The sequence below is a fragment of the Mandrillus leucophaeus genome, unplaced genomic scaffold, assembly GCF_000951045.1.
Source record: "Mandrillus leucophaeus isolate KB7577 unplaced genomic scaffold, Mleu.le_1.0 Scaffold454, whole genome shotgun sequence".
NCBI classification, from domain to species: Eukaryota; Metazoa; Chordata; class Mammalia; order Primates; family Cercopithecidae; genus Mandrillus; species Mandrillus leucophaeus.
The window spans coordinates 1,813,449-1,827,393 of record NW_012104854.1 but is presented as its reverse complement, the minus strand read 5'-3'; the positions used below and the strand labels follow the sequence as shown (position 1 = coordinate 1,827,393).

General features: G+C 37.3%; 1 protein-coding gene across 2 annotated transcripts in view; it reads right to left on the bottom strand.

Annotated features, from left to right (window-relative positions):
• IFT74 (intraflagellar transport 74) overlaps positions 1 to 13,945 on the bottom strand; it is a 121,780-nt gene that overhangs the window by 54,896 nt on the left and 52,939 nt on the right. For both annotated transcript variants that reach the window (XM_011994370.1, XM_011994371.1), the window contains exons 8-11: positions 11,471 to 11,609; positions 8,746 to 8,808; positions 3,612 to 3,755; positions 1,965 to 2,005 (exon numbers count right to left, since the gene is read on the bottom strand). In XM_011994370.1, coding sequence (XP_011849760.1) covers positions 1,965 to 2,005; positions 3,612 to 3,755; positions 8,746 to 8,808; positions 11,471 to 11,609 — 387 coding nt within the window. The remainder of the gene's footprint in view (positions 1 to 1,964; positions 2,006 to 3,611; positions 3,756 to 8,745; positions 8,809 to 11,470; positions 11,610 to 13,945) is intronic.

Genomic DNA, 13,945 nt, shown 5'->3' with positions numbered 1-13,945 from the left:
GAACTTTGGGGACTTGGTGGGAAGAGTGAGAGGTGGGTGAGGGATAAAAGACTACACAGTGGGTAGAGTGGACACTGCTTGGGTAATGGATGCATCAAACTCTCAGAAATCACTGCTAAAGAACTTATCCATGTAACCAAATACCACCTGTTCCCCAAAAACTATTGAAATAAAAAAGATAAAATAAAGCTGCTTTAAACGTTCCTAAAAAAAAAATCTTCTCTTAGCCATAATAATATAGAAATTTGCTTAAAGTTACAAATTAACAGAAAAAAAAACATTACTTTCTTAGTACCTTAGCCAGTACTGCAAGACTTAACATGGGCTGCAATTCAGCTCATATTAGAGACTGTGATTCCGAAATTTAATTTCATAAGTTGTAATCAGTGACAAAAACATTACAATAGAATATGAGAAACATTAAAAGGCAATTTCGTCATTGTTGACTACTTATTAGTTTACAACTTAGTTGATTAAAATTAAAACAATCTTAGCCGAGTACGGTGCCACGTGCCTGTAGTCCCAGCTACTCGGGAGGCTGAGGCATGAGAATCCCTTGAACCCAGGATGTGGAGGCTGCAGTGAGCCAAGATTGCACCACTGCATTCCAGCCTGGGCAACAAACCGGGACTCTGTCTCAGAAGAAAAAAGAAAAGAAAGAAAGTTAAAACAATTGGTATGCTTTCTGGTGACTGGTGGTAAAATGATTGTTTTACAAACTTTAAATAAATATATTCAAATAGAAATAAATGAAATGTAAAATGGTAAAGTTGTTTTGAAAAACAGTCTGGCAGTTCTTCAAAAAGTTAAACATAGTCATCAGTCAGCAATTCCACTCCTAGGTATATATACAAGAGAAGTGAAAACATATGTCCACACAAAAACTTGTACATGGATATTCATAGGAGCATGATTCATAACAATAAAAAAATGGTAACAGCCCATACATCCATGAATTTATAAATGAATAAACAGAATTGGTATATCCATACAATGGAATACTATTTGGAAATAAAAATTAATAAAATACTAAGCATGTATCAGTATTAATAAGAGTTAATAAAATACTGAGCATGTATTAGTATTGTATTAATTTTTATTTCCAAATAATATTCCATTAGTCTTAGTTTTCAAGGCTCATCTACGAGCCTTGGAACAGAATAGAGAACCCTGAAATAAAGCCAAATACTGATAGTCAGCTGATCTTCAAGAAAGCAAGGCTCACTGTGTTAAGTGAAAGCATCCTGCCACACAGAAGCACATATTGAATGATTCCATTTGTATGAAATGTCCAGAATAGGCATGGCTAGAGCTGGGAGAGGCATAAGGGAGGTGATGGTTAAAGGGTGTAGGGTTTTATTGGGCTGACTGAATAGTTCTAAAGTTGACTGGGGGCCTGGCACACTGGCTCACAGCTGTAATCTCAGCTCTTTGGGAAGCTGAGATGGGAGGATCGCTTGAAGCCAGGAGCTGGAGACTAGCCTGGGCAACATAGTAACATCTTGACTCTACTAAAAATAAAAATAAATTAGCCAGATATGGTGGCATGTGCCTGTAGCCCTAGCTCCTTGGGAAGTTTGAGCCCAGGAGTTTGAGGTTGCAATGAGCTATGATCATGCCACTTGCACTCCAGTCTGGGCAGCAGAGTGAGACCTGGTCTCAAAAAGATAAAAATAAATAAAAATTGAAAAATAAAGGTGATTTAGGTGATGGCTGCACACTTCTGTGAATATACTAAAAAGCTTTAAATTGTTTACTTTAAATATGTCTATTATATGGTATAAAGTATATCTTAATAAAGATATTTATAAAAAACAATTATACTATGCAATGGCTCTTAAACACTCAAAGAAATATTTAAAGCTATAAAAAAATTGAAAGAATGAAAGCCACTCCTGTACCTTTAGAATGTAATTTTTAAAGTGAGAAATGGATGTAAAATGTCCTAGTATAAAGGTACTTACTGTCTTTCCATGCTGGCTATTTCCTGATTATCATCTTTAACCTACAAAGGCATAAAAAGAAAGTAGTATTTAAAAAAATAACTCATTGTAAGGCTATCTTAAAGACAATTTCCTTCTAGAGTGCATTGTACTAAAGTGTCAAATCTAGTATCCTTCTTGAAATCTATTTTTTAGACTTCAACCTTTGAAGTTAAAGGGAACAGCACCAAGGAACCATTCACAGATTCCATCCTTTTTCCTCAAAGTAAGGGTAGTAACTGATATACTCATAGGCACCCCCAGGTGCCCCCCAGGCACCATCAGGTTAGCACATCTTCAGGCCTGGATAAGTTGATATAAACAACTAGGATTTCTGAGAGTCTCCCTCACTTTCCCACAGGTAGGGTTTTGCTAGATTGAGCGAGTCCAGTTAAATTTGAATTTCAGATAAGTAGTGAATATCTTTGAGGGGATATATATACCATGTAATATTTGGATTATTCGTATCATTCATAAGCAATGAATAATTTTTCTATATCGATATATGTGTCTGAAAGATTATTCATTGCTTATCTGAAATTGAAATTTAAGTAGCTATTCTGTATTTTATGTGGTACGTGTACCTCAAGATCACTCCTCCCCATCCTTCAATGATTTATTTCCAAGGAACTACACAGGTTCTAGAATTAATACCCTTCTGGAATGATTCTAATAATTAAATAGTCCCTGAATTGATACCTAAATTTCTTCTAAATGCAATGGGCTTGATCTAAGTCTAGGGGCAAGGGAGTCCCTGACTGGAGTTGTGCCCAAATATAGATGAAGTTCTCCTAAGGCCCTTATAGTTAGGGTGTGTCACGATAAACAACATGCTAATTATAATTTGGAGCTAAACTATATCTACCCTTGGGGTAGTAAGAAAGCTACTAAATATATGTTACATGTGTCATGACTTTAGGACATACGATAATTTCACAGGACATTTTAATTCCATGCTCTTCATGGAGGCACCGATAATAACAACCACAAAAAGTCATTAGCCTTGGCATACTCCATTTTCTAAATACAAGGCCCAAAACAAAAAGGAAACATATCTTCCAAAAGATTATCTAAATATTTAATGACCAATAAAGAAGAGTTTCAAGTATTCCTATAAGGAAAAGTTAGCTTCACCTACGATAGTATGAAATACTTAAGAAAATCTAGACTGGGTGCCTATAATCCCAACACTTGGAGAGACTGAAATTGGAGGATTGCTTGAGGCCAGGAGCTTGAGACCAGCCTAGGCAACATAGTAAAACCCCATCACTACAAAAAAATAAAAATAAAAAATTAGTGTGTTGGCACATGCCTGTAGTCCCAGCTACTCAGGAGGCTGAGGTGGAGGATCGCTTGAGCCCAGCAGATCAGGGCTACAGTGAGCTATGATTGCACCACTGTGCTCCGGCCTGGGTTACAGAGCGAGACCCTATATCAAAAATAAATAAATAAATAAAAAATAAAGAAGAAGAAGAAGAAAATCTAGATTAAAAAGTCATTTCTTCACATAAACTATTTTTAGACAATACACTTACTAGCTTTTGGTTGCATTAATATCCCTTAAATAAAACAAATCAATACATGTACCAAAACCAGACATCTTAAAATAAGTATGTTTCTTTTGCCCACCTGCTTAAGTAATTTCTCTCTCTCTTCCATTGGAGATCCTATGCTTTTGTCTTCTGCAATCATTTGATCTCGATGGGACTCCAACTCATAAAGCTTTTCATGCAGCAATACAGCCTCCTGTTTCACCTGGGAGTGAGCTATTTCCTAAAGGAAAATAAGAAGGGAAATTTTTAATTTGTATTTTATCAATAATTATTATCAAATAGGTTTCGGGTAATAAGAATAGGGGGTAAACTACCAGCATCTTTAAATACAGACAACAAGTATCATTAGTACTCAATAATGCTACAAAGCACATTCCTAAACTGGAAGAATAAAAATAAATCCTGTATATTTTAATAAGCTATTTTCAATCTAAGATTCACAAGAAGTTGATAGCCTTAGTTTATTTTATTTTCTACATATAAGACCTGAATAAATATAGGACAACTCTACCAACGGGAGGATAAAGACAATGTCAAAACATATGTGCAACTTTAAACACAATGTCTGATTCAAAGTCCACAGAAGTGATCTTTGGAGAGAAGATATTTTTCCCTAAATAGGTCATAACATATATTTTTCCACAATTTTGTGAGTTGAATTGTGTCTGCTCAAAAGGTAAGCTGGAGTCTTAACGACATACACCTGTCAATTTGACCTTTATTTGAAAATAGGCTCTTTGCATATTTAGTCAAGTTAAGATAAGGTCATTAGGGGTGGGCCCTAATGCAATATGATAGTGCACTTTATAAGAAGAGTACAAACGCAACAGAGACACACAGGCAGAATACCATGGTATGACTCAGGCAAAGACTGAGATGATGCAGCTGCAAGTCAAGCAACATCAAGGGCTAATGGATACTACCAGAAGCTAGGAGGAGGCAGAGCAAGATTCTTTCTAGAGTCTCAGAGGAAGCATGGCTCTGCTGACACCTTGATTTCAGACTTTCAGGCTCTGGAACTGTGAGAAAATTTGTTTGTTTTAAGCCACCCAGTTTGTGATATTCTATTACAGCAGCACTAGGAAATTAACACATGAAATAACAGTTATTGTGTACTCACCACTATCCTACCTTTCACAGAGAAAAAAATAAGGACGTGACAAAAATGTTATTAGATTAAAAGAAAAAAAAAAGCTAGGAATGGTGGTGGTGATGATTAAAACGACATTTGAAACTCTTGTTTACTGAGCATCTGTTCTGTGCCAGGCACTATGCTGCATGTTATTTATATGTTATCTCTACTATCCAAAGTGATACTCTACAAGACAGTACTATCATCTCCATTTTACAGATGAGAAAACTAAGGACCTGAAACGTAAATAACTTTTCAAAGTTAACAAAGACATAAGAGTTAACAGTGACATTTGAAAACAGACCTACAGCATGAACAAAACAAAAGTCTTAAGAGGCAAGATCTCTTCTCTCTCTCTCTCTTTTTTTTTTTTTTCTTTTTTGAGACGGAGTTTCACTCTTTCACCCAGGCTGGGGTGCAGTGGTGCGATCTTGGCTCACTGCAACCTTCGCCTCCCAGTTTCAAGCGATTCTCCTGCCTCAGCCTCCCAAGTAGCTGGGATTACAGGTGCCCGCCACCACACCCAGCTAATATTTATTTATTTATTTATTTATATTTGAGACGGAGTCTTGCTCAGTCACCCAGGCTGGAGTGCAGTGGTGCGATCTCAGCTCAATGCAAGCTCCATCTCCCGGGTTCACGCCATTCTCCTGCCTCAGCCTCCCAAGTAGCTGGGATTACAGGTGCCCGCCACCACACCCAGCTAATATTTATTTATTTATTTATTTATATTTGAGACGGAGTCTTGCTCAGTCACCCAGGCTGGAGTGCAGTGGTGCGATCTCAGCTCAATGCAAGCTCCATCTCCCGGGTTCACGCCATTCTCCTGCCTCAGCCTCCCAAGTAGCTGGGACTACAGGCGCCTACCACCACACCCAGCTAACTTTTTGTGTATTTTTAGAAGAGATAGGGTTTCATCACGTTGGCCAAGGTAGTCTCAAAACTCCTGACCTCGTGATCCGCCCACCTCAGCCTCCCAAAGTGCTGGGATTACAGGTGTGAGCCACCACGCCCGGCCGACCTCTTCTCTTTTAAAAGTATGAAAGAAGGAACCTCCAAAAAAGGAAAGAGTAGACAAGAGAATTTTTCAAAGTCCATAAGCAATGGATTATATATACAGTTCAAGTAATAGATTAGGCATCAGATAAGATAAAGGCATGCTAAAAAATACATATAGAGGAAATGCAGATATTTTATGCTAACCTTTTTCATAGTCTCTTCTCCTTTTTGCCTAACAATCCTATAGACTTGTTTGAATTGCATCTTGATAAAACTGTTCTGGAAGACTTAAGCTTATGTTAATTCTTCACCTGATTTTTTTCCATTCTTGTGAACTGAATAAGTATGACCTAATACGTTGTACAGTAGTGAACATAAAGTATTCAATAAATACTAGTTGATTGACCACTATCTGACACATATTTTCTTGAAGAACAAGTCCTAAATAAATAAATAAAAGAAATCTGGGCTGGGCATGGTGGCTCACGCCTGTAATCTCAGCACTTTGGGAGGCTGAAGTGGGTGGATCACGAGGTCAGGAGTTCAAGACCAGCCTGGCCAACATGGTGAAACCCCATCTCTAATAAAAATACAAAAATTAGCCGGGCATGGTGATGCACGCTGTAATCCCAGCTACTCAGGAGGCTGAGACAGGAGAATTGTTTGAACTCAGGAGGCGGAAGTTGCAGTGAGCCAAGATCGTGTCACTGCACTCCAGCCTGGGCAACGGAGCAAGACACTGTCTCAAAAAAAATTTTTTTAAAAAGAAAGAAATCTGGCAAAAGTTAAATAGAATTAGTGACTTATGTTATCCTAATTTGCAAACATTGTGTATCTTTAAAACTCTTGTTAATGTAGGCATAAATGTACTGACATCAGAGAAGAATGGCATCAGTACAAAAAGTAAATCTAAGGTTATAGCTTATCTTCTTCCTATGGAAATTAAACTCACCAACTGAAGTAAGACTTGACTCTCACAAACCCACTCCAAGAAAGATTAGTGACGAATTCTACAAGCTGGTTGTATTAATACTAAATGTGGTCCTTCTTTCTTTAAGCGTATTTCCATCACCAGAGATCCAAGGAAATAAAAATTAAGTGTATTTATAGATGGACAATCAGACACAGAAAACTACCTTCCTATTTTTTTTTTCTTTTTTTTGAGACGGAGTCTCACTCTGTCGCCCAGGTTGGAGTGCAGTGGCGTCATCTTGGCTCTCTGTAAGCTCTCCCTTCTGGGTTTATGCCATTCTTCTGCCTCAGCCTCCCAAGTAGCTGGCACTACAGGCACCTGTCACCATACCGGGCTAATTTTTTGTATTTTAGTAGAGACAGGGTTTCACCATGTTAGCCAGGATGGTCTCGATCTCCAGACCTCATGATCTGCCTACCTCGGCCTCCCAAAGTGCTGGGATTACAGGCGTGAGCCACCATGCCTAGCCAACTACCTCACTATTTTTAATTAAATAACTTTTGCAATAGCAAATTCTCAAAAGAATTAACTACAAAATATTCATTTCTTTTACAAGCTAGGGTGTCAGTAATCCATCAATCTACAGCAGTTCCTAATACTATCATCATGTCATCCACCTGAATCCACAGGGAATCAGGAAAGGGAGGCAAGATTTAAGGTACAGTCAGTATACCGAAATGCCAAAAATATGAAAAAGGAGTTCAAAGAAAAAGAAATTCATTGGCCAAAAATGATATAAACAGATACTCAGCTTTATGCATAAATAAATGAAAATTCAAATAAGGTAGTAATTTTTACCTATCAAACTAGCTAAAATTGGAAAAGTCAGATAATATTTGCTGTCAGTGAATGCAGGGGAAATAAGCATTCACATACATTACATCTAGAAGTAAAAGTTGGAACAACCTTTTTGAAGGCAGTTTGGCAATATTACAACATTTTTAAAGTGTATACCTTTTGACCCATTGTGAGAATTCAATCTTATGATATACTAATACAACTTTGCATAAAATGTATGCTTTCGCCGAGAATTGTTTATAATCCCAGAAAACTATAAACAACCCGTTCATTTACAAGGCTGTGTTATAATTATACAACATAATACAACGTAGCAATTTAAAATAATGAGGAGGTTCTCTAAGAACTGATATAAATAGACACTGAATATATAATGTTAGGGTGAAAAAAAAGCTGCAGATAGCATAGCAAGTATGAACCCCACTTGAGGTTTTTCACAACTGTAAAACCAAGATGGGATTTAGGACTCTTGTGGGGATTATATGAAGATGATGCTGATGTAAGTTTACAGCTCAAAAAAGTATACAGTAAGCACTTGATAAACGTCTTTCCAGTAGTTCCATCTGGAAAGAAGGACACAAAACAGACATTTTTACGTTAATCTTGTTCAACTATTTTTAAACCATAAGCACATTTTGTTTTGTGAATTAAAATGTTTTAAATAAACAAATAAGAAAACAAATGGAAGTTTTTACATCCTTAAAGAGATGAACTCATGTCTCTCCCTCTTTGTTTTTAGTCTCTTGTGTATGTGTCTTTAAATTGCCATTAGAGGCTGAGCACAATGCCTCACGCCTGTAATCCCAGCACATTGGGAAGCCAAGGTAGGCGCATTGCTTGAGGTCAGGAGCTGTAGACCAGCCATAATGATACCCTGTCTTTACAAAAAGTAAAATAAAAATTAGCCAGGTGTGGTGGTTCCTGCCTGAAGTTCTAGCTACTTGGGAAGCTGAGGAGGGAGGATCGCTTGAGCTCAAGAGCTTGAATTTACAGTGAGCTACGATCATGTCACTGCACTCCAGCCTGAGTGACAAAGACCCTGTCCCTAAAAAAAAAAAATTTTAATTGTTATTGGATTTTGCATGTCCTAGGTTGGGCAGAATGATTTGTTTTATACATAGTAGGTACTCAATAACTGAATCTAATTTCTTACCATACTAGGATCTTTGTGGGTCCAGAATAGGAAGAAAAAGTATTAAACTCCTATTAGTAAACTGCCAGATCAATATGTACTTGAATTAGTTTACTTGGCTGAATTAACTTTTTTAACTGAGTAGTATGAGAACCCTTATTTGATTTTACACTTACTGCTTCCATGCTCTCTTTCTTCATGTTCTGTGAATCCAATTGTTGTTGAAGTGTATCTAATTCCTAAGTGGAAAAAAAAAGCAAACATAAATCCAAATTACATTAAGAATACTTTGTAGTAGTGGGGGGAGGGAGCTTGGAAAAAAAAATTTGTTTCTCTATTTCTCAACATTTCAAATACAGATGTGACAAAGTAAATTTTCTAAATATCTTCACTGGCATCTTGCATTTTGACTAGAATTTATTAACACTTCATTATTTATATTTTTCCCATCTTCTTTTATTATTCTTAAAAACTTGCTGTGTGCCTTCAAAAAATAAAAAACCAAAAAAAAACTTCAAGAGTTTCTCAAAAGTAGCTAGACCTTAGACCTTTTCACAGTGAATCATCACTATGTTCTGAGACATCAAGTATCAGAAGATTTCAAATTATGTCATTGTTTAAGGTTATTATTTAAAATATTGATGTTTAATCGTGTTTTCATATCTTTTGCCTAATTTCTCTATACTATACACATACACAACACATGCACACACACATACACATATATGTAAATATAAATATGGTTCACTCCTAGGATAAGATCCTTAAATTGTTTACTCATTCATTATCCCATACAAGATTAAATATATTTTGGAATTATTTTGGCATTTCTATCATACTCTTTCTTTCCTCTTTCTGAGACAGAGTCTCGCTCTGTTGCCCAGACTGGAGTGCAGTGACATGATCTTGGCTCACTGCAACCTCCACCTCCCAGGTTCAAGCAATTACCTGCCTCAGCCTCCCACGTAGCTGGGAATACAGCCGCCTGCCACCACACCCGGCTAATTTTTGTATTTTTAGTAGAGATGGGGTTTCACCATCTTGGCTAGGCCATACTCTTTCTTCAATGCTTCATTGTATCTTAGAAATCTTGTCTAAAATAAAAAGGTTACTAAATTGTCAGCAAAGGAATGTCTCAGAAACTAAAACTATAATCATTATTGGCATTTATGGGGCCTAATTCTTTGCTTAATCTTTATTAAGGGCCATCTGGGCATGAAAGGGCACCATCATGACTGAGCATTGAGAGGATTCTCAATATCCCCTAAGCAGGGATTTAAATTGCTTATTTAATATTACATGTTCTCACTCATCTGTAGGAGCTTAAAAAAGTGGATCTCGGCCAGGCACAGTGGCTCACACCTGTAATCCCAGCACTTTGGGAGGCCAAGGCAGGCAGATCATGAGGTCAGGAGATCGAGACCATCCTGGCTAACACAGTGAAACCCTGTCTCTACTAAAAATACATTAAAAATTGGCCAGGCATGGTAGCGGGCACCTGCGGTCCCAGCTACTCAGGAGGCTGAGGCAGGAGAATGGCATGAACCCGGGAGGCAGAGCTTGCAGTGAGCCGAGATCGCACAACTGTACCCCAGCCTGGGTGACAGAGTGAAACTCCATCTCAACAAAAAAAAAAAGGGAGGGAGGTAGTAGAATGATGGTTACCAGAGGCTGAGAAGTTGGTGCCCAGCTGGGGGCATGGGGCGGTGGACGGGGAGAGAAGGAATAAATTCTCATGTTTGATAGAACAGTAGGGTGGCTATAGTTATCAATAATTAATTGTATGTTTCAAAATAGCTAGAAAAGGAGATTTAAAATGTTTCCAGCATAAGGCCGGGCACAGTGGCTCATGCCTGTAATCCTAGCACTTTGGGAGGCTGAGGAGGGCGGATCATGAGGTCAGGAGATCGAGACCATACTAGGTAAGACGGTGAAACCCTGTTTCTACTAAAAAAAATACAAAAAATCAGCCAGGTGTGGTGCAGGCGCCTATAGTCCCAGCTACTCGGGAGGCTGAGGCAGGAGAGTGGCATGAACCCAGGAGGCGGAGCTTGCAGTGAGTCGAGATCATGCCACTGCACTCCAGCCTGGGAGACAGATCAAGACTCCGTCTCAAAAAAATTTTTTTTAAAAGTTTCCAGCACAAAAAAAATCCTAAATGTTTGAGGTGATGAATATCCTGATTATCCTGATTTGATCATTATACATTGCATACATGCATGGAACTATCACATGTACCCCATAAATATATACAACTGTTGTATATCAATAAAAAATTAATTTTTAAAAATGGATATTTAAGCAATATAATTACAGGACAATAGCCATTCAAATCATAATGCTAACAGGTAAAAAGTTTAGCTGTTTATTACGCAGGAAGGAAAAGGAAAGTAAATAGCTATATGGAGCTGGTCTATGAGGACTTCTTTTTTTCTTTTTTTTTTCTTTTTTTTTTTGAGATGGAGTCTCGCTCTGTCACCCAGGCTGGAGTGCACTGGCGTGATCTCAGCTCACTGCATCCTCCACCTATGAGGCCTTTTAATGTTTGCATTAAAAGTCTATAACTGAAAGTATTTATAGACTTAATTTATAGACAAGTATTTTTATAAATGCAAGTATTTTCATGTGTCTTTATGAAATGCAAAATGAATAAATAGAAGTGAACAAAAAATAATAAGAGTAAAAGCTAGGTCATCAAGCAGCATACAAAAACGAAGTTTTCTAAATAAATGCTTCTGAAATGTGAATGTCCGTTTGAATCAGTTGGGGACCTTGTTAAAATGAAAACTGATCTCAAAGTCTAGTCAAGCTCTCAGGGGATGTTGACGCTGCTGATATTCAAACTATAGTGTTAGTAGCAAGACTGATAGATGCTTGGCACAGAGTAATAATTCATATTACCTGTAACAGTTTCTCATTTGTGGCTTTCATCTCTAGGTACTTGACTTGGTTTTCAAGAGACATATTTTTGATAATGTCATCTGCTGCTTGTTTTTCCTGTTCAATTTCTTCTTCTACGCTTCTCATTTGTTTTTCTTTCCTAAAATCAAAAGCACGTAATATTCCTGATACCGTACTGAGGAAAAAATATCCAATTATTTTATACAAGTCGCAGTCCTAATTTAATAGGATACTTAAAGATACTCAACCATAGTGTGTGACTGAAAAGTCTTTATATTTGTACTAAAAAAATGCTATTTGACCTATATAAAATTTGGCCCCATTAGCACAAACTTATTTGGCATCTTTCTCTTCTCCATCCCCAAATTCCTCTATTTCCTTACTCTCCATTTTACTTTACTAAGAAATCACAAAGATTATCAAAGAAAATCTTTAATGACTTATATATATGAGGATGCATTTATACTTTTTAAAAGTTATACCTTCAAAAGACAAATAAGAGACTGGGCTCGGTGGCTCACATCTGTAATCCCAGCACTTTGGGAGGCCAAGGCAGGTGGATCACCTGAGGTCTGGGGGTCGAGACCAGCCTGGCCAACATGCCGAAACCCGATCTCTACTAAAAGTACAAAAATTAGCCAGGCCTGGTGGCGGGCACCTGTAATCCCAGCTACTTCGGAGGCTGAGGCAGGAGAATTGCTTGAATCCAGTGGGCAGAGGTTGCAGTGAGCTGAGATCGCGTCACTTCACTCTAGCCTGGGCAAAAGGGCAAAACTCCATCTCAAAAAAAAAAAAAAAAAAGATAAGTAAGAAGTTTTAGAATTGTGGTTTTCAAACATCCTTCAGCATAAATTTTTTTGACCAAATTAAATATTGTATAGAAGTTTGCCATGTAAGTCATCCAGTGCAGCTCTGACAGAACTAGGAGAAGAGAGGCCTGCAGTGCAGTTTGATTTTTTTAAAGTTACGGCTTTAGATTAATAATATGCTTTGCTTAAATTCTCTTTTACTTACTGCTTTAGTTAACATTGCTGTTTCACAAATTATTGATATTTTTTAGCACTGTAAAATATTAAGCTCATTTCTCTAAAAACACAACAAACATTACAAATATAATTACACAAAAGTAGTAATAGTGAAATTAATTAGAAGCAATAACCATTTTTATCATGTAGTCAAAAGAATACCAATGACATGCCACTTGTTGCCTAGGCAAGGTCAATTATTGATAGGGTAGAGAAAAATTATGAAAAAAGAATAGGTAAGATGCCACTTATCTAAATACTTTCAAGATTTACATTTTATAAAAAGCTGGATTGAACATACATTTTCAGTCCCAAGATCATTAATTTCTATTTTGGGTTTCAAAATCTGATTAACCTATCACTATTTACTCTCTTTCGCTCATAGATGTAAACTTCTACAGTTGTCACCATCACCAGCTAAGCCTGTGGATCCACAAATCCCCTATACACCTTCTACACATTCATATCCTACTACTACAATAAACAACCTAAACTCAGAAATTTCCCTACCAAAAAAAAATCTAAAATAACCAAATAAAAGATGAACATAATAAAACAGACAACCTGGAATTTCAATTTATTTTTGTGTCACTATTGGAGAAGATGTGGTATCTTCACTTGAAGCTTCAATTACAACAGTATAACAAATGTGTTTCCTGCTGCTACAATTTGTACAGGTATATGAGCTCACAGAATTTGAAAGAGGCAAATATTTATTTCAATTTCTTTGTTTCATAGATTAAGGATACTGAAGCCCAGTGGAATTAATCTTTTGGAAGGAATTCATTCTAAACTTGATTACTGACCACCAACAATGTTTCTTCCTACAATGTAGGAAGAAGAACTAATGTTATAAAGTATTCCATTTTACAGAGGAGAAATTACAGCATAAGAAAGGTAACTGACTTTCTCAAGGCCATATGATGTCCAGGTGTCAGGTCTTTTTGATGCTTTGAGTACTTTGCTCCTGTTATAAGTTGGCAGTAAAACCACTGATGATGGTGTCATAAAAATAAGTAAACAAAAAAGTTGAAACTCAATAGAATACAAAACTTGGTAATATCTTTACAATTTGAATCCCTCCTTCCCTCCTTTCTTTTCTTTTTCTTTTCCCCTTCCTTTCTTTTCCCCTTCCCTTCCCTTCCCTTCCCTCCCCTCCCCTCCCTTCTCCTTCTCTCCCCTCCCTTCTTCCTCTTCCCCCTCCTCTCTCTTCTCTTTTTCTCTCTCTCTCTCTCCCTCCCCCTATTTCTATCTTTCTTTCTTGACAGGGTATCACTTGTCACCCAGACTGGAGTGTGGTAGCACAATCATGGCTCACTGCATGCTCAAACTCAAGCCATCCCCCCACCTCAGCCACCCAAGTAACTGGGACTAAAGGCACACAACGCTATGCCCTGTTAATGTTTTTACTTTTTATTTTGAATAGAGACAAGGTCTTGCTAAGTTGGCA